This window comes from Neofelis nebulosa, chromosome 9 (genome assembly GCF_028018385.1).
Source record: "Neofelis nebulosa isolate mNeoNeb1 chromosome 9, mNeoNeb1.pri, whole genome shotgun sequence".
NCBI classification, from domain to species: domain Eukaryota; kingdom Metazoa; phylum Chordata; class Mammalia; order Carnivora; family Felidae; genus Neofelis; species Neofelis nebulosa.
In genome coordinates this window covers 60201857-60222336 of record NC_080790.1, presented here as the reverse complement: position 1 = coordinate 60222336, position 20480 = coordinate 60201857, and the positions used below count along the sequence as shown (strand labels likewise).

Here is a 20480-nt window from a genome sequence, read left to right as displayed (position 1 = left end):
AGTTTATTTTGTGTATGGTGTAAGAAAGTGGTCCAGTTTTATTCTTTTACATGTAGCTTCACAGTTTTCCCAGCACCATTTATTGAAGAGATTGTCTTTTTCCCATTGTATATTCTTGCCACCTTTGTCATAGATAATAACAAAGACAACATGGATGAAACTTTAAAATATGCTAAATTAAAGAGGTGAGTTATAAAAGACCACATATAATTTCATTTATATGAAATATCCATAACAGGCAAAACCATAGAGATGGAAAGCAGTGATTTCCCGGGGTGTGGGGAAGAGGGAAATGGGGAAGTGATTGCTAATGGATATAGGGTTTCTTTTGGGGGTGATGAAAACGCTCTAAAATTACATAGTGGTAATGGGTGGCTTTTTTAATTGAATAATTTAAAATAATTATTGCATAAGATTGTGAACAAATCCTGACCAGCTATAAAGCCATGGAAGATCTAGTAGCCAAGAATGCATGATTTTAAAACTTTATTACCCACTAGGGGCTGTTCTTATGCCCCTCAATCAAATGCTTAACTAACCATATATATTTAGTCAAGGTTAGGAAACTGGAGTAGACGAAAGAAGAAATTAGAATACCACTGGAAACCTTTTCAAAGAAAAGATCCTACCTTTTCCCTACAAACTAGTCAGATTTGAAACTCATAGTGTTTGGAATTTTCTGGCTGATCTCAGCTGAAATGAAAATGCCAGGGAGAGGAGGCAGGTGTAGTGATGAAGGATTTGCACAGTTTGAGATATTTTGGCCATTGTCAACAAACTTTTGGAAGATCAAATCAAGAGCCCTTGAATGTCCTTAGGTTAATTTAGAAAGTAGCTCCATCCAGAAAGGGGGCTTTAACTTTTTTTTTAAAGAGTACATTCTCCTTCTCCAAACCAACCTAAAGGTCCTTTTCCTCTTTACCCTTCATAAATTCAGTGTATTAGTTAGGATTATGTACCTTTACATGTGACAGAAAAGAAAACCCACAAAAGAACTGTGGCTTATGTGATTATTTCTGTTTCATATAAAAGAAATCTGCTGGTAAGCAGTGTAAGGTTAAGGGTATTTATTCTACAAATTTGGGAGGGACCCAGATTGCTTCCAGCTTGCCACTTGCTGTCCTTCATCCTCATGATCCAAGATAGCTGTTGGAGATCTAGCCAACCCAACTATATCTCAACAATAGGATGGAGGGACCAGGAAAGGTACATTCCCTCCCTTTGAGAAAACTTCCTAGAAATTATAAGACTTAGCCAAATTTAGGCACAAGCCATAATCTAACTGCAGATGAAGCTTGGCAGGTCTTCAGCTGACTGGAAATGGCTCAGTTAAATCTGGGTTCTTATTGCTAGAGAAGAAAAGGAGAATGGATATTCAGAGGCAAGTAACAATCTTTGCCTATAAATTTTGGTTGGGGTCCAGGCAAACCTAGAACACACATCTCCTAAATCCAAGTGTAGGGCACTTTTACATTTTAAATTTCTGTGTTAGAATACTATATTTTGCCAAGCTCTCCAGCACATTCAGTTGTCCTGTGACGTTTGGTTAAATGTGGCTGCAGAATAATATAATTGGCAAGTGCCTTTGGTCAGTGGTCTGTGTCTATGTTGTTTTGTTTTCCTTAATATCTGTTTCATGAGGTATAACTGACACATCATAAACTTTACCCATTTTGTGACTTTCAAATTGTACAATTCATGGGGCACCCGGCTAGCTCAGTTGGTGGAACATGTGACTCTTGGTCTCAGGGTTGTAAGTTTGAGCTTCACATGCGGTGTAGAGATAACTTAAAATCTTTAAAACAATAGTGTACAATTCAATGCTTTTTCATATGTTCACAGAGTTGTGCACCCATCACCACTATGTAATTTTCAAGTATTTTCATCACCCCCAAAAGAAACCCTATATCCATTAACAATCACTTTTCCATTTCCCTCTTCCCCAAGGCCCTGGCAATCACTAGTCTACTTTCCATCTCTATGGTTTTGCCTATTATCGACATTTCATATAAATGAAATTATATGTGGTCTTTTATAACTGATCTCTTCCATTTAGCATATTTTAAAGTTTCATCTATGTTGTCTCATCTATTAAAGGAATGTACTTCATTCCTTTTTATGGCTGAATAACATTCTGTCATATGGATATCCATAGCTGGCTTATCCTTCCATCACCTGATGAAATTTGGGTTGTTTCCACTTTATGACTATTATGAATAATGCTGCTATGAACACTCATATACACATTTTTGTGTAGCCATATGTTTTCATTTCTATCGTGTGTATACCTCAGAGTGGAATTGCTGACTTATATGATAACTCTATGTTTAACATTTTGAGGAACTGCCAAACTCTTTTCCAAAGTGGCTGTTCTGACCAGCAATGCATAAGGGCTTCATTTTTTTTTTTTAATTTTCAAAAAATATTTATTTATTTTTGTGTGAGAGAGAGAGAGATAGAGTGTGAGCTGGGGAGGGGCAGAGAGAGGGAGACACAGAACCTGAAGCAGTCTCCAGGCTCGAACTCATAAACTGTGAGGTCATGACCTGAGCTGGAGTTGGACGCTTAACCAACTGAGCCACCCAGGTGCCCCAGTGAGGGCTTTAATTTTGCTGCATCCTCACCAGAACTTGTTTTTTGTTTTTTTTTTTAACGTTTATTTATTTTTTTTATTTTTTTATTTTTTTATTTTTTTTAAATTTTTTTTTTCAACGTTTTTTATTTATTTTTGGGACAGAGAGAGACAGAGCATGAACGGGGGAGGGGCAGAGAGAGAGGGAGACACAGAATCGGAAACAGGCTCCAGGCTCCGAGCCATCAGCCCAGAGCCTGACGCGGGGCTCGAACTCACGGACCGCGAGATCGTGACCTGGCTGAAGTCGGACGCTTAACCGACTGCGCCACCCAGGCGCCCCAGACGTTTATTTATTTTTGAGACAGAGAGAGACAGAGCATGAACAGGGGAGGGTCAGAGAGAGAGGGAGACACAGAATCTGAAGCAGGTCAGCACAGAGCCCGACGCGGGCTCGAACTCACGGACCGCGAGATCATGACCTGAGCCGAAGTCGGACGCTTAACTGACTGAGCCACCCAGGTGCCCCAGACCAGCACTTGTTATTATCTTTGATTTTAAGCCATCCTACTGGGTCTGAAGTGGTATCTCATTATGGTTTTCATTCCCATTTCCCTGATGGCAAATGATGTTGAGCATCTTTTCATATGCTTATTGATCATTTATATATCTTTTTTGGAGAAATGACTATTTAAATCTGTTGCCAATTTTTTTTCAATATATGAAGTTTATTGTCAAATTGGTTTCCATACAACACCCAGTGCTCATCCCAAAATGTGCCCTCCTCAATACCCATCACCCACCCTCCCCTCCTTCCCACCCCCCATCAACCCTCAGTTTGTTCTCAGTTTTTAAGAGTCTCTTACGCTTTGGCTCTCTCCCACTCTAACCTCTTTTTTTTTTTTTTTCCCCTTCCCCTCCCCCATGGGTTTCTGTTAAGTTTTTCAGGATCCACATAAGAGTGAAAACATATGGTATCTGTCTTTCTCTGTATGGCTTATTTCACTTAGCATCACACTCTCCAGTTCCATCCATGTTGCTACAAAGGGCCATATTTCATTCTTTCTCATTGCCACGTAGTACTCCATTGTGTATATAAACCACAATTTCTTTATCCATTCATCAGTTGATGGACATTTAGGCTCTTTCCATCATTTGGCTATTGTTGAGAGTGCTGCTATAAACATTGGGGTACAAGTGCCCCTATGCATCAGTACTCCTGTATCCCTTGGGTAAATTCCTAGCAGTGCTATTGCTGGGTCATAGGGTAGGTCTATTTTTAATTTTTTGAGGAACCTCCACACTGTTTTCCAGAGTGGCTGCACCAATTTGCATTCCCACCAACAGTTGTTGCCAATTTTTAAATTGGATTATTTGTCTATTGTTGAGTTAGACAAGCTCCTTATCAGATATGTGATATGGAAATATTTTCTCCCATTTATTGGCTATCTTAACTTTCTTAATGGTGTCTTTAAAATACAAAAGTTTTTAATTTTGATAAGGCACAATTTTTCTTTGTTGTTCATGTTTTTGTTATCACATCTAAAAAACATTGCCAAGCCCAAGCTCACAAAGATTTACCCCTGTTTCTAGTAAGAGTTTTATAGTTTTAGTGGTTAATATTTAGGTTGATAATCCTTTTTGTGTTAATTTCGGTATATGGTGTTTTGTACTCTTAAGCTTTATAATGCAATAACAAAATTATTGTGAATCATGGGTATCACTCCAAAGAGAGTTCAAACAACCTCAGCAATTCGTACTGGAAAAGATTGAGCTCTTTGGGCTAGATTGCCATTTCCATTACTCTAGAAAGAGTAATATGGTATAACGATGCTTCTTTTGTTTATAATTTATCATAGATAATTTACAAAATGACCAAAATTGACTACTGTCTCCTTTAGAGTTGAGTATAAATAATCGAATTAGGAATTGGTACATTTAGCAATAATATCTTCCATGTTCCTGACAGACACCATTATGCCTTCATGGGAATTGTGACTATAAACTTTCAATTTTTGATCAATCAGAAAATTAAAGTTAGACAAATGCAATCAAATAGCCACAACTAAATTGGTACAGCAATTGTGGAAAATAGTATAGATATTACTCAAAAAATTAAAAATAGAGGGGCACCTGGGTGGCTCAGTCAATTAGACGTCTGACTTTAGCTCAGGTCATGATCTCACAGTTCATGGGTTTGAGCCCCATGTCGGGCTCTGTGCTGACAGCTCAGAGCCTAGAGCTTGCTTCGAATTCTGTGTCTCCTTCTCTCTCTGCTCCTCTCCTGCTCGCACTCTGTCTCTCTCTTTCTCTCTCTCTCTCAAAAATAAACATTAAATTTTTTATATTAAAAATGAAATACCATATGATCCAATAATTCCACTAACTGGGTATTTTACACAACGGAAATGAAAACACTAATTTAAAAGATATATGCACTCCTATGTTTATTGCAGCATTGTTTACCATAGCCAAGATATGGAAGTAACCTAAGAGTCAACTGATAGATGAATAGATAAGGAAGATGTGATATTATATACATATAATATATAAAATATAATAAATAATTTTTATTTTTAAATAAATAATATATAAATATATAGAGAATATATATATTCTATATAGAATATATATTCTAAAATATATATTCTAATATATATTCTAATATATAGAATATATATTCTAATATATATATTCTAATATATAGAATATAGAATATATATTCTAATATATATATTCTAAAATATATAGAATATATATTCTAATATATATATTCTAAAATATATAGAATATATAAAATATAATGTAATATATAATGCAGCCATAAAGAAGGATGGGATCACGCCATTTGGGTCAACATGGATGGACCTAGAGAGTATAATGCTAAGTGAAATAAGTCAGACCAAGATAAAAACAAATACTTTATGATTTCACTCATATGTGGAATCTAAAAAAACCCAAATGATAAACACACAAAAAAGCAGAATCAGACCTATAGATACAGAGAACAAACTGAAGGTTGCCAGAGGTGGGGAATGGGGGAAGGGAGTGGGAGATACAGGTTCCCAGTTATGCAATGAGTCACGGGAATAAAAGTCACACCATAATGAAAACAAAAACAAAAGTAGCCCCAAGGGGGAGAGAAACAACCTTTTTAAGGTAGCAAAAACTAGATTATCATAATGGAAACAACTGTTGAGAAATTCTAAATGCCTCTTTTAGATTCTGCACACATGCATCCATTTATTAAAGGCAGGAATTTTTAAAATCACAGAAACAGAGTCGAAGGGGTCTTAGGAGGGTATCTCTTCTAGCCCTTACCTCCAGGTAGCAAAGTATCATTTTCCCATTTCCATTTTACAGATGAGGCAAATGAAGCAAACTTTGCTCGGTTTCATTTCCTGGCTTTCTCAGTTTCGGCTTCTCTCTCAGGTGGACTTGTTCTAGCAGAGGTCTCTGGTAGCAGAGTAGTCATCCTCCTAGCTACCAATCCCAGAAAAAATTTCTTCTCTTTCCTAATCATTCTATTTCTACCAGTTGTCCCAGAACTGTGTCTGCCTGGCTTGACATGGAGTTGTGTGTACATATATATGTATGTCTACCCCTCCCCCTTCCATCCAGAGAAGTTACCGGAGTTCCTAGGATGACACAATTAGTAAGTGATGGAGCTACAACAGTAACCCAGTTCTCTCAGGGTCAGCCTCATCATCTGCTCTGTGTGCATCACTATAAGTGGCTTGAGTTGCTTTAGACTACGAGACAGTAACAGATTTCTAATATCTCTTTTAATTCTGTCTTAGACTGCTTCTTCTGTTTGCCTGTTTCTTATTTTATGAGCTATCACATTTGTGATAGCTTACATTTTTATTATATCACATTTTTTCTCTGAAACTAGTTTTAAGTTTCTTGAAGTCTCCAGCTGTGACTTATGTATTCTTTAAATGTAAAAAATTTTATACATTTTTATGCATTTTTACAATGTATTTTTTGACGTTAACACTTTCTTGCAAATAGTAGGCACCTGGCAAATATTTGCTTATTTGAGCAGAGAAAAGAATCCTCCCTACAGAATGTGAAAATAGGAAGGGAGTTAAACACGAGCCCACAATTAGAGACTGATGGGGAAAATACCCAGCAGCACCATGAAATACATGGTTCTAAATCTCAATAAAGCAATTCAAGCACATAAAAAGTACTGATTAAAACTTATCCTTTTTGTGATATAAAATACAGAAGATACTCCTAGGAATAGAATGTTTTGTGAAAGAAAATCTTCATTCAATCCCCAAACTGAGGTGTGTCCATGGGCAAAATGGATCTAGAATCAGAACACCTTAGATGTGGTAGGAATGGATTTATTCAAGGAGAATTTTCATTTTTATCAATTAGATACAATTTATAAACAGAAACTATAGATGAAACGCCTTTAGATAGTGAAAGAACATTTTAATGAGTACATAGGGGTGCCTGGGTGGCTCAGTTGGTTAAGCGTTTGACTTGGCTCAGGTCATGAACTCATGGTTTGTGAGTTCGAGCCCTACATTAGGCTCTGCACTGACGTTGTGGAGCCTGCTTGGGATTCTCTCTCTCTCCTTGTCTTTCTATGCCCCTCCCCCACTTGCACACGCATGTACACACTCTCTCAAAATAAACTTTAAAAAATAAAAAGAGTACATAAAGACTTACATAATATCTTCAATCTAAGACTATAGTTATACAATTTTAGTCATTATTGTAAAAAACAATTTAAAACATTAAAGGAGAATTTTAAAAAGAAATGGTATCACTCATAGCCTTTACACCCTAGCATAAAATTTTATATTCTCTTTAAGTATTTATTCTCTGTGTATTTTTACATTTTCTAAAATCATAGAACACATGTAAGATAAAAGGTAATTTGTAACTATTTTACCTCTAAGGATATCTAGGAAGAGATCTAAAATATTTCTGAGCATAAAGCAGTGAAAATAAGCTTTTTATATTTTATTTTCTGAAAATTATTTTACCAAGTCAAAAGGGAAATTAGGATAGGTGTGTGTTTCTTAAGATCCTGTCACATTCCTAATAACCATTCTTAGAAGCTACATGTTGAGCTCCAAGGAATGCATTGATCAGATTGGCTTAGTTAACCTTTAACAAATAATCTCTCAATCAATGTAGTTTCAGTTTTGGCATGTTAATTTTACATTTTGTAGTTACAGTAGTGTTGCCCTATATCAATAATTTTAAAAAATGGATCAATATTATAAAGTGGTTCAATGAAGCATAAAATAATGATAAAATAGTAATGTAAATATTACAATTCAAATAAAGAAATAAACATAAATTGTAAACAGCACTCCAGTGCAAATATAGATTATAAATCTGTATTAGCTGTGACAAACCTATATGTGACTTTGTACAGGAAATAAATATGTAAATTGGAAGTACAACAATAAGTATCTGAAAATTAAATTTCATTGAGTGGGCTTTCTATTAATGTTAGTCCCCAGTGCATTGTCTCTTATAACATTTTTCTCAGTTAGCTTTTTTTTTGTCATTGTTAAACGAAGCATAGTGTGGCCTTTTATCAACTGAGATTTTTCTAACGCAAATATTTAATAATGGTTTCCAACTGATGCAGAATGTGAGTTCCATGAGGGCAGGGATTTTATCTGTTGATGTGCTACATTCCCAATACTTAGCACAATGCTTTGAGCTTAGTAGTTATTCACAAGTTATTAATGAATAAATGAATTTTTTAGTAAAAATATCATCAAAGAAAATCAAAATCTTAAAACTATTATTCAAAGTTGTACTCTCTGTAGCAAAACTAGGTACAAGTTACGTTGTTGCCTTAAAGCTTACAAAATCAGCTGAAAATTAATAAGATGTTAATATGAGAAAGCAGAAGGAACTATTGGCAAAACTATTTGATCAAAAACATTCCTGGGCATTGCACATGTGCATAGCACATAATGTCGAAGAGCAGTTACTATCATCATTCACTTTCCAGCATGACATATATTAAGAAGTACTCAACAAGTTACCCTTATTCATTATTGACAACCAACTGCAAGATTTGGGTAATTATTTTGTAAACTGGCGTGTAAAGCTGGAGAAGAGGCATGTATAAGGTAGCTTTTTGAGTAATTAGGAGGTATGTTATAAGAATAAAAGAAGTTCAGCAGTCATCAATAGGCTTCTGTTTTTGCTTCGGTTGTTTGAGGACAGAGTGAATATTTTAAAGATGATCAAGCTATGACCTTTAAATATACGTCTTTTTAGTATATGTTGTGTGAAGAAAGACGCACAAGTACAACATTCTTGTTTTCTACACTGAAGTATATAATACTTGTTATCAGGGGAAGGGTGCGCATATAAGTTTTTGAAATGAGAAATGGGACTCTGATAATGCCAGATAATTATTTCACACCAAGTGTAGCTTAGTACTATATTCAATATCTAAGATAGACTAAATTTATTTCAGGGATAAGATGTCATGGTTTTTAATGTTGAAGATACCAGGATTTTTTAGAAGATTGAACCGTGGCACAAAAACTTAACTCTTGCACAACAGTTGACTTTCTTTTTTTGGAGAAAAATATCAGTGATTCATTATCTGGAATATTTAAAAATAGCATCCAAAAGTTGCTACAAAATATGAAGAAATGTCCAGCACATCTCACAAAGTCCTTTTTGCTAGCAGGCTATGTTCTGCTCTCTGTAAGCCTCGTCACTAATTTGGTGATTTGCTGTAAAAAGAGAGATCTGGAATGATACTGCAGCTCTCTCTGGCTCTATGCTATTGCCCTTGGCCTGGAATTTTTTTTTTTTTCACTTCAGCTTGCTTAAGCAGATTGCCCAAACTGCATGAGTTTTGCCCTCTGAAAGCTGGGTTCATTTTCCATTTCTACTCATTTGGGACAAGCTTCTACAAGAGGGCTTCTTTCCTTTGGCCCATGCCTAATGCCCTGGTAAGTGGGGTTCCGCCTGATTTCAGCTTGCTGTTGTTTTTTTTTGCACTGTTTGAGATGGAAATGCTCTGATTTAACACCACATGGTGGGTATTCAATGCCCTCCCAGATTGTGAATTCCTATTGCTTTTTCTTTGCCTCTCCTGTCTAACCTTATTATTTCAGAAGATGTTAATTTTATTATCTTGTTCACATTAAATACAGTCATCTAGGAATTATTCAGAGGAAAACACTGGCTGGATGCTGTTTCTGGTTACCTAGCATTTATTCCAATTTTTTAAAACATAGAAGAAAAGAAGCAGAGGTTATTCTACTCTTTATGATTCATCAAAGATTCTTTACATTTCATGGGAAATGGCCAATAAATCTTGGTCAGGAATCTCTACTGATTTTATAGGAGATACATTTACTGAATTTAGCAAAAGATTTCTCGGAAATGGCTCCTAATTCCAACTCAGACCTTTGTTGCAATACCTCTAGTAATGGCCCACTTATTTGTGATGTGTAAATATCTCATAACTGCACCTGCTTTCACATACACAGTATTTGTGCACTGTGACTTCACTATCCCAAAATTATCTCAAGTAATTTGAAGGATCAGACCAAGAGAATGGTGCAGACCAGCAAGGGTACTCTAGAGTCAAAGTTGTATTTAGCTGTTCCACATTAGGATAGCTGAGCCAAATATGCTTATGACTGTCATCCACCCAAATGCTTAATGTCTGTGTGGTGTTGCTAGCATTTTGAGTCTCCACCTTTTGAATATCATTAATGTCTGTAATCATTCTTGAGGATTTCTGAGCCTTCTCGTCATTCAATATACTGCTCCAGATTAACAATAGAAGTCAGACCTACTGAATCACCAAAGGATGGTCTCTACAGACTCGCATCTGTCTCTATCTGAATTTCAAGGCCGTTAAGGATGCTCCTCTGTCTCTACCAACCCAGGTTAGTCTTTCCTAGAAGCTATAGAACTAGACAAAACTGGTTTTTTAGGATGCAAATTAGGTCCTGGAATTAGTGTCATCTCAGGTTCAACATACAAAATTTCATTATGACTAACTGCATGACTTGTTCATGGGAAACTAGCATGGAAACAAAGATGGTTTTCTTCATTTTTTTAAGTTAAAAAAATTTTTTTTAAAGTTTATTTTGAGAGAGAGAGAGAAAAAGCACAGTGAAGGGTGGGGAGCAGAGAGAGAGGAAGAGAGAGAGAATCCCAAGCACACTAGCAGTGTGGAGCCCAACGCAGGGCTCTAACCCATGAACTGTGAGATCATGATCTGAGCTAAAATCAGATGCTTAACTCACTGAGCCACCCAGGCACCCTTAAGCTTTTTGTTTGTTTGTTTTATTTTGTTTTGCTTTGTTTTTTTAATTAGAGAGAGAGAGAGAGAGAGAGAGAGAGAAAGAGAATAAGTGGGAGAGAGGGGCCGAGGGATATATAGAGAGAATCCCAGGCAGGCTCCATGCTCAGAGTGGAGACCAATGGGGTACTCAATCCCACAAACCCTGGGATCATGACCTGAGCTGAAATCAAGATTCCGATGCTCAACCGAGCTACCCAGGTGCCCCTGTAAAAGATGGTTTTCTGATGCAGCTTTTCTAAGCTTTCAACCAAAGAACTTGGGTTCTATGATAAAGAAAGAAAGACTGTTTTTTTTAAAAGAATAAATATTAATTTAAAAGTATTTTGTTAGAATTATTATTTGAGGTTTTATAGCAGGTACAAATCTCAATCTAAAAAAAAATCTGGTTTTCAAGAAATATAATTTCATTTTTTATAACTCAATTTCTGTTTCAAGCTCTGATTTCACAAAGGTGGCAGACACTTAATCATAGTCACTGGCAGGGACTGCATCTAAATTGAAGGGGTTTACATAGTATTAGAGGAAGGGGGTTGAGCATTTGATCCTTGCTCCTCCTCTACCATGCTGGCTCTCCCAAGGTTTCCAATCTGCATCCTTCCTCAATAGCAGTCATTCCCACACATTGCTGCTGGGTCAATCTTGGTCTATCAACAAGGCCCCTTTAGGTCTGTTGGTTTCTGTTCCCTCTGCACCCTTTTGGGTGTCTGGAAATCATTGTGTTGGGTTTTCAGAACATTCATGGTACTATGTAAGGCTTCACTGTCCATTATGGTAGCTATCAGTCACATGCGACTATTTACATTTAAATTAATTAAGATTAAATATTAATACTCCTGTTTCTCAGTTACACTAGACACATTTCAAGTGCTTAATAACCCCAAGTGACTAGAGGCTACTATATTGGACACGATGAACATTTTGTTCATCACAGAAAGTTCTATTGAACTGTACTCTAAAGTCTGGGCTGGGCTAGACACATAGTTCAGCTTTTTCTTCTCTCTGGGGTCTTGCCACCTCCCTTTGGCTCTAACAAGGAAAAAGAATGTTGAGTTATCTCTCTCAGATCTCAGATTCCATAGATAGATCCTGCTATTTCAACTGCACCTCTCCACAACTTGTGCCAGAGTAGAGTGAGACTAGGACTTATTGTCCTAAGGACCCACCAGCATCTAGCTTCTCAATATTTTCCTCCCAATTCTTCTTCCCCTTCCAGTTCAGGAAATCCACTTCTCATCTCTGTTAAAGGAAGTTTTACTATTGTCTATAGCAACACTATCCAATAGGAATATAATGCAAGCCACATGTATAATTTAAATTTTTCCTGTAACAATATTAACATGGTAAAGTTACAGGTGAAATTAATTTTTAATGTCTTTTATTTAACCCAATATATCCAAAATATTATAATTTCAACAGGTAATCAATATAAAACTATGAATAAGATATATTCCTTTTTTTACATGATAAGTCTTTGATATTGGTGTATATTTTATATTTACAGCACATCTCAACTTGAACTAGCCGCATTTCAAGTGTTCAATAGTCACCTGTGGCTAGAGGTTATCATACTGAACAGTGTAGGTCTCTAATAGGATTCATTTCATTGCTCCCTAAAGGGCTAGGATTTAGAAACTCAAAAGCCAGGGAAAAGTTCCCTGTTTCTCTGCATTCTGTTATATTCCTTTCCTGAAACAATGAGCAAAGACCAGCCTAAATGAGGGTGGGTGTGATGCTGAGGGTGTATCAGGGTAGAGTCTAGGAGGAGAAAGGCCATAAGATAAAAAGAAGTACATGGAAAAACAACTACTACAGAAACCATCAATTAATATTTTAAAGTATTATCCTGCCACAATGAGTATTTTTAGGACATAAGAACTGCTGTAGGATTGTCAGGAGTAAATTTGTTAACTGTGGATTTAAAAGAAATAATTTCATTAGCAGTTAAAGATTGCAGGAATGTTTATACAGTATAACTGCTATGGTAACTGGAAAACAATGCAAAAACCTGCAGTGCTATTATTGGGAGTAAATCTTATTAGTATGACTAAGGCACAGATAAGTTCTATTAGTAGTTAAATCCTGCAGTAATATGTCTGACAATTTTTACTGCAAAAACTGTAAAACCTAAAGATAAAAATTTTATCATCAGGAATGACAATAATTCAAGCCTTTGGTTGCATTTCATGGACTAAAATTTCCATTTTGGAGGTTTCTGAAATGGTGACTAGCAAAGCTGCTTCAAGGAAAATACTTTCTATAATTTCAAAAGTGTCATGGCAAAGAAGATTGAAATTTTTGGGATTTCCACTTATTTCTTTGTATTCTGTCTTCACTGTGATCTTGATGAAATTTAAAGGCAAAATCAAAATTATTTTAAATGTTGAATATTCTGTGAAGTAAAAATCTATTTATAAAATTTTGTAGTCAACACCTGGGTCAAATGAACAGGACAGTTAAAGTAACATACATCCACAGGTCTATTATGCAGCTTAAGTCTGAGATGGAAGGAAATGATAAATCAAGACTGGAGTAAGTAGGGGATTAGAAAAGGCTTTGAGGTGTAGTTCTTGTGTGGAAGGGCGGGAGAGGGTCAGAAGGATTTGCACACCGGTAGGTAGGGAGAATGGGGGCTTTAAGAAAAAGGTAACTTCCGGCATGCCAAAAGATCTCAACTATACATGGCATGACAGGTGGTCATGAGAATTGAGGGTAAGTGAATTAATAGTAATCATTGTAAAATCTCGAGCCCACATAAGTTATTGGTTTTCTGGTCTTGGTAATCACTGAGACAATGGGAAAGAAATAACGTTAAATGCACTATTTCTTTAGTCCTGAGGTAGCTATGTTTGGCAGCAACTAAGTATTGCTCAAGTATTCTTGAATACTGGTTGTTTTTTTCTTGACTGTTTATGTTCGCTACCAAACACAATGGTGTACATTATTAATTACCATTTAGTGACTGTTTTACTATGTATCAAGTACTTTACCTACATATCTTCCATCTTCTCAACATCCCAGAAAGGAAGGCATGGTTATTTGTTTGCCAGAATAAGAAGTCAAGACTCAGAGAGGTTAATTTGCATTATTTTCTTGCATGCTAAACACCTGTTTATGAAAAACTCCTTGAGAATAGGGACTGTATCTTTTATGTACTATTAATTGTATTTAATATGATCAATACTCAGTTGGTTTCAATAATTTTTAGCTAAGCAGATGAAAAAAATCTTAAGATATTTTGTAAGAAAGTTTCTTCAATAAATTTGGTTAGCAAGCAGGTTATTAAAAAAAAGTTATGAGAGAAAAAGCTGTTTGGTGGAGACTTTAGGAGCTAGCTTATGAACTTGAGCTCAGCAGCAGAACAATGTAAGGTCTGCTCTTAATTTCTTCATTTTGAACCTTGATCTCTTCTTAGCAATCTGTGCAACTAGAATGAAAAAGAAGAGTTTACATCCAGGAAAAATACTTCTCCAAAAATAAAAGCTGTCCTGTAAGAAATTCTTTCTCAGTCTCTTGAAAAAGATTCTTTAGGGGCCCTATATACTCCTTCTCCTCCTTGGTTCTTTTTTTTCTTCTTCTTCTTCTTCTTCCTCAAGAAAAGACATGTATTTAAAATAGATTGCTTTGAAGATAATTTCTCTACAATAAAATCTCTCTCCTCCCCCCCCCCCCCCCCGAAGATGGGAAAGAGTACTAAATGAAACCAGGTTGACCACATAAGAAAGTTTGGAAAGTTCTGAAGAACAATAATAAATGGGATGCAAAACCCTCCTGATCCTCATGTGGGTTGTTCCTGAAGGGCAACTTAGATTAAAATAGTTTATGACCATTTCTATAAATTAGTCATAAAAAAAACCCCATACACTTAAAGTCTGTTAATGATGCAGAATATATCACTATATGAGATCATAATTGCTGTAGGTTGTAGTGACTTAGTAAACCACTCAGGAAGGACACATGAGAACTCTAAGATGTACAGAAAATAAGAATCAATATAAATATTATGGTTTTCTTAATATTTTAAAGTTAAGACTGTAGCAAAATACATGATATCTATGTTCTTTTCTGTAAAGCACACATTGTGTTTTTGTGGTGTTATTAGATTAATTTCTTTATTGAAAAAGGAAATATAATTAGATACTGGATTCAAGACCTGTCTCCCCATCTCATCTCTCCTGATTCTTCAGTCCCTCTCTCCTTTTTCTTGCTCTGCTTGTGTATATAGATGTGATCAACTCTCACCATTGCCCTCCTGTCCTGTCCTTCAAAGAGTCCGTCCCTAGATCCCGATACCTTTTAAGGTATTTTGTCCAAGCACTCTGCTCTCCATCCTTAGTAAGATTAACGATGGCTCTTAATTGTTTCGGGGACCCAACTTGTTTATTTTCTTTTCATGTTAGTTACCCTTTCTTTTTTCATACTATATGGTGATTGCTTACAGGGTACTCCTACTTCTCTGACCATTCCTCCTCAGTCTCTTTTCCACTTTACTCTGCTTATTCCTTAAATGTTGGGATCCCCTTTCCTCCAATATCATTCTTTGCCCTCTTTCTCTACACCAGGGGTCTATGAACTACCCAAAATTGAAAGCAAATTTTTGTGTTTTATGATAGGATATATTTTCCTCCTTGGGAGAGTGTCTGTAGCTTTCATCAAATTCTCGGCTTTCATCAAATTCTCAGAAAGGTCCTTGGCTCTTTTTAACAAGGTTAAGTGTCCCTGCCCTCACACTCTGCTTGGGTTATTTCATCCTCTTCTTTGCCTATAACCACCCTTTTTATATGCCAGCCACTCCCGAGTCATTTACAAGGGAAAAAGACCACAGGGGGGAAAGAAGGAGGAGGAGGAGGAGGAGAAGGAGAAGAAGAAGGAGGAGAAGAAGAAGGAGGAAGAAGAAGAAGGGGAGGAGGAAGAGGAGGAGGAAGAAGAGAAGAAAAAAAGAGACCAAGATTCAAAGAAATGTTGAAGAATCAGAACAAGAAGAAATTGCAGTGTAAATATTGTTTCCAGCTCAGTTTATTCAATCCCGTTGAGGAACAGTACACTGAATGTTAGGCGTGCGTTGGCAGGGTCATTACTCCAGTGTGTCTGAGGAAAACCCCCAGGAGGAATCGGGTGAAACCAAGGCCGTGTGCGCAAACAGCCTAGTTGCTAGTGGCGGAGAAGGCGCACCCAGCTCCTAGGGTGGGGACAGGAGAGTACCAGAGAGCAAACCACAGCAGCCGTACTGCCCACAGCTACAACGAAGCCAGACCGGGCTCTACTTTCACTGAGTCGAGCCAGAAACCCCGCCCGGCACCCAGCGCACCTTTGACGGACATCCAGTTTAATCAACCATCTTCCAGGTCACTATAAACACTCCTTACTCCTCCCGCCTATCGTTTCTTTCTCCAAGCCAATCAGAGGAGTGGGCGGGATCGTCCCTGGTGGATTCCAATTTTTTTTTTTTTAAAAAGGGTGGACTGTGCGCCGCGTTCCGGCTGGGGGAAAAACACCTCCAAAGCTGGGGGGTGGAGCTCCTGTTATGGGCACCCAGATTGGCCAATGAAGTGCCCCCGCCGCTCAAAGGCCCGCCCACCGAGGTGGGCGGGGCACGCGTGGTGCCCGGCCAATGGCGGCGGGGCGGACGGAGGTTGAGCCGCCGTGGGTAGGGTTAGTGTGAGAGGTGCGGCGGGGGAGGTAATGATGATGGTGGCGGAGGAGGAAGGCGGGGGAGGGGTTGCTGGGCACTGAACAGCGGCTCTGGCAGGGTTTTGTAGGGTGGGGGACGGTCGCGGGGCGACTGCGTCCGGGAGGGGGCGGGCGTGAGGCGCGCCGTCCGCCTGAGGGGCTGCAGACCCCGGCTCCCGCGAGCGCCGCGGCTGGCTCGGCTGTTCCATGTGGCTCCGGCGGGGATGGAGGACTCGGTGGCGGCGGCGGCGGCTGCTGCTGCGGCGGCGACGGAGGAGCGGCGCTGAGGAGGGAACGGGGCCAGACTCAGCCCGACAGCGGGATTAGAGGTGTGAGGAGGGGGCGGGAGTGGACGTTCGGCGGGGACGGGGCTCGGGGACCGGGCTGGGGTCTTCAGGCATCGCCTGGGTGACAGGGACCGTGGGCGAGCTACCGCCTGCCACCGCTGTGGGGCAGGGGTCTGGGCTCTGTGCGTGAGAAGAGGAGGCTCTAGAGGACTGTTCCCTTCGGATGGGGGAGGGAGGCACCGCACCCCATACTGTGCACTTGCCCCGCTGGTCATTGCTTCACGCCCAGGCAGGAGTTTCCATTTCCCTCCGGTTGGCAGCAAAGGTGGAGAGCCCAAGTGGCCTGGAGCCCGGACGTTGCCCTCCCTCTGCCTTGAGATTTCCCTCCACTCCTCTTTTCCCATCCATTTCCCTCCTCTGACTGAACAACAGCATTCCTCCTTGCTCCTTAATTTGTTCCAAGCACATATTCAAAGACTGGAGGCTATTAATTATCGGCTGAAAAACAAAAGTTTATTTAAAAATGTTCCACTCCTCCCTCTGACTGCCGGTGGACATTAAACAGCATCCCTAGACTTTCCCGCTCTGCTCGCCCTTCTGTGATGCTAGGAGGGGGAGGTAGGGCCCCGACTTGCGTTTCTCGATTGTTGTTGATGCTGATTACCTGATGTGTTGCTCTACGTCTTCGGTGTGAATTGTAATTTCTTCTTTGACGTCCTGCATCCTTGATGTTACTGGCTTTTGAGGTTGGTGTTTTGTTTCATTGTTTGAAAAACATGCGGAGAACTGAGGTTGTCTGTTGCAGTGTTATCTAACCTGGGTGGTTAGTCACTCCTCAAGCTTCTCTCATATATTTCTCTTTGTTTTGCTTTTCAGTCCTCCAGAATACACATAATATAGCTCCTGAGGTGGAATGGTGATGTCTTCATGAGGGAACCTCCTCTCATTCATCCTGTCATGTGTATCATACTGTTCTTGACTGGGCCATTCATCTAAGATGGGATTTACCCTGTGAAACAGGGAGAAGACTTATGGACCCCAAACATCATTTCAAGTCGTAGTTGAGTTTTTTTTAAAGTACAGACATACATGCAAAGCTCCTTTCCTTTGGGCCCTCTGCTTTGTTAAAGCTGCTGTGTTGCTAACCCAGAACTGCTCAAGTGACTGATCATCATGGCTTCAGTTTGGAAGAGACTGCAGCGTGTGGGAAAACATGCATCCAAGTTCCAGTTTGTGGCCTCCTACCAGGAGTTGATGGTTGAGTGTACCAAGAAATGGTAAGACATGTCTGGGGGTAGAGTTTCCTGTGTTGTGGCCTAAACTCTGTGTGGCCTAAACTCTGCTTCTTCTGACAGCAGATTTACCTTTCTGTAGTGCACGAGTGTGTACAAGCTGTGCAGGGTACAGATTACTCTAACAAGTATCGTGGTATGCATTGTTGCTGCTGGTACCATCACTATGGGTTTTAATTATTGCACTTTAGTATGGCTCAGAGGACTAACTGTGAGAGCTTACTAAGTACAGTTGATTTGGTCTTGAGGTCTTTCATCATTAGAGTTAGCAAAACTTTTATTTTTTTATAATTTGAAGGAGGTTTAAAGAATGACTATTGAATATTGTAAACATGCATATGTTTTATTGTAACCTGTACGTGTTTTAATATGGAAATCTATATTCCTTTGGGGTGGTGATGATCGATTTTATTTTGTTCTTGATTTTTCATTTTTCTTGGCTTAAAATAAATAATTTTTCATTATTTGAATAATGTAATGCTAGCCCATACAACCTTAGAAATTCTTTTGTTATATGCTTAGTCAGGCAACTGTATTTTATTTTAATTGCCTAATGGGATACATTTCTTGGCCAGACTTAAGGAAGCAATTAGTAGTGCTGGCCTATGATTTGCTTCTTTCTACTTGAGCAAAGTAAATTTAGGGCTTTCTTTTCACTGCTTTGAACGGTAAGCAAGAATTCTTATTTAGTAAGTGAAAAAGAGTTAATCTGAAGCAAATGGTCCTTTGGGTTTTGATTTATTTCAGTGTTTATGTAGTATTATTGCTACATAAGTCTATTTCATTGTCCACAAGGACTGTAATCTCACGTCTGTATTACCTTTCTTTTTGACATCCTTTTTATTCCATGAAAGAAATAACTTGCTCTATTCTAGAACTCTTATAGCATATTTGAATATTTGGAAACTAGTTTCTGAATGTTTTTTTCTCGAACTTGTAAGGAATGTTATTTTATATGCAATTCAAGAAATGCATGCACTAATTACCTGCTTTACACTAGGCACTGTGGCTTGAGAGTTGAATATGACATAATCCCTACCCTCAAGGAGCTCACAGTCTATGGTGATGACAGTCATGTAAATAACTTCACTCTGATAGGAATAGTAATACAAATATGTATGATGTAGGGATTTTCTTTTTTTTTTTTTTTTTTTTTTTTTTTAATTTTTTTTTTCAACGTTTATTTATTTTTGGGACAGAGAGAGACAGAGCATGAACGGGGGAGGGACAGAGAGAGAGGGAGACACAGAATCTGAAACAGGCTCCAGGCTCTGAGCCATCAGCCCAGAGCCTGACGCGGGGCTCGAACTCACGGACCGTGAGATCGTGACCTGGCTGAAGTCGGACGCTTAACCGACTGCGCCACCCAGGCGCCCCATGATGTAGGGATTTTCATCTGTCTCCATCATTTAACAGTTGGTATGCTTGGGGACAGGTTATTTATTTCTCTGTGATTTAGGCTCCATATCTGCAAAAGAAATAATGGTACCGTTTCATAGAAGAGATTATTGTGAAGATTAAATGAGTTAATACCTGTAAACTGCTTGGAACAGTGTCAGGCACATAGTAAATGCCCAGTAAATTCTATTATTACTTACAAAGTTGGCAGTGGAGGAAATAATTCTTTAAGAGAAGAGGGTATGGTCTCGGGATGGCTTCCTGGGATCTGAACTGGGTTTTGAAAGATTCATAGTAGTTGGCCAGAAAGCCAAGGGAGAAGAAATGAAGGATATTCTAGCCTGAAGCAACAGCCTATGCAAAAGCTTGGAGGAATTAAATAGCATGGGATGTGCTGGAAATTCAAGCAGTGTAGTTTGATAATAATGGGGCTTAAAGTGCAGGATAGGGGGAGTGCAGTGGGATATGATGCTTGAAAGGCAGGCAGGATTCCAATCATGGAAAGTTAAGTGCTTGGACCATTATATGTGGCTTGGACTTTATTCTGTGGGTGATGGGTGGGGGGCATAGTAAAAAGTTTTGAGCGGAAGATACATTAGGTTTGCATTTTGGAAAAATCACTTGGATAATAGTGTGGAGTAGGTATCATAGTGGAAAGGGTAACTGGAGGCAGCAATGTCAGGGTAGCTATTGCAGTAGGTAAGGTGAGGAAAAAGGCTAAGACTAGGGCAGTGCAAAGGAAATAGAATAGACTGGAGGAACACTTAGGACACCAGATTGATAGGACTTGATGGTCATTTCAGTCAGGAGTCTGGAACAGATGGGGATGAAGGAGAGGGAAAGGCCTAGATTGACCCTCAAGTTTCTGGTTTGGAAGACTGGGTACTGGTAACCAAACTAGGGAATGAGGAAGATCCTCATTGTAAGTATTTTTTAAC

The 20480-nt window shown here is 38.6% G+C and overlaps 1 protein-coding gene across 11 annotated transcripts in view; it reads left to right on the top strand.

Annotated features, from left to right (window-relative positions):
* The window catches only part of EHBP1 (EH domain binding protein 1), a 378662-nt gene that overhangs the window by 14535 nt on the left and 343647 nt on the right, over positions 1-20480 (top strand). For 5 of the 11 annotated variants that reach the window (XM_058683960.1, XM_058683959.1, XM_058683957.1 and 2 more), the window contains exons 1-2: positions 16686-16894; positions 17729-18129. The exons of 1 other annotated variant lie outside the window; for it this stretch is intronic. In XM_058683960.1, the coding sequence (XP_058539943.1) occupies positions 18026-18129 (104 nt within the window). In that variant the 5' untranslated portion in view covers positions 16686-16894; positions 17729-18025. Of the gene's footprint in view, positions 1-9397; positions 9529-10359; positions 10477-16552; positions 16575-16684; positions 16895-17728; positions 18130-20480 lie in introns of those variants that run through there. 5 more of the 11 variants (XM_058683951.1, XM_058683950.1, XM_058683953.1 and 2 more) reach the window with 5 other exon arrangements.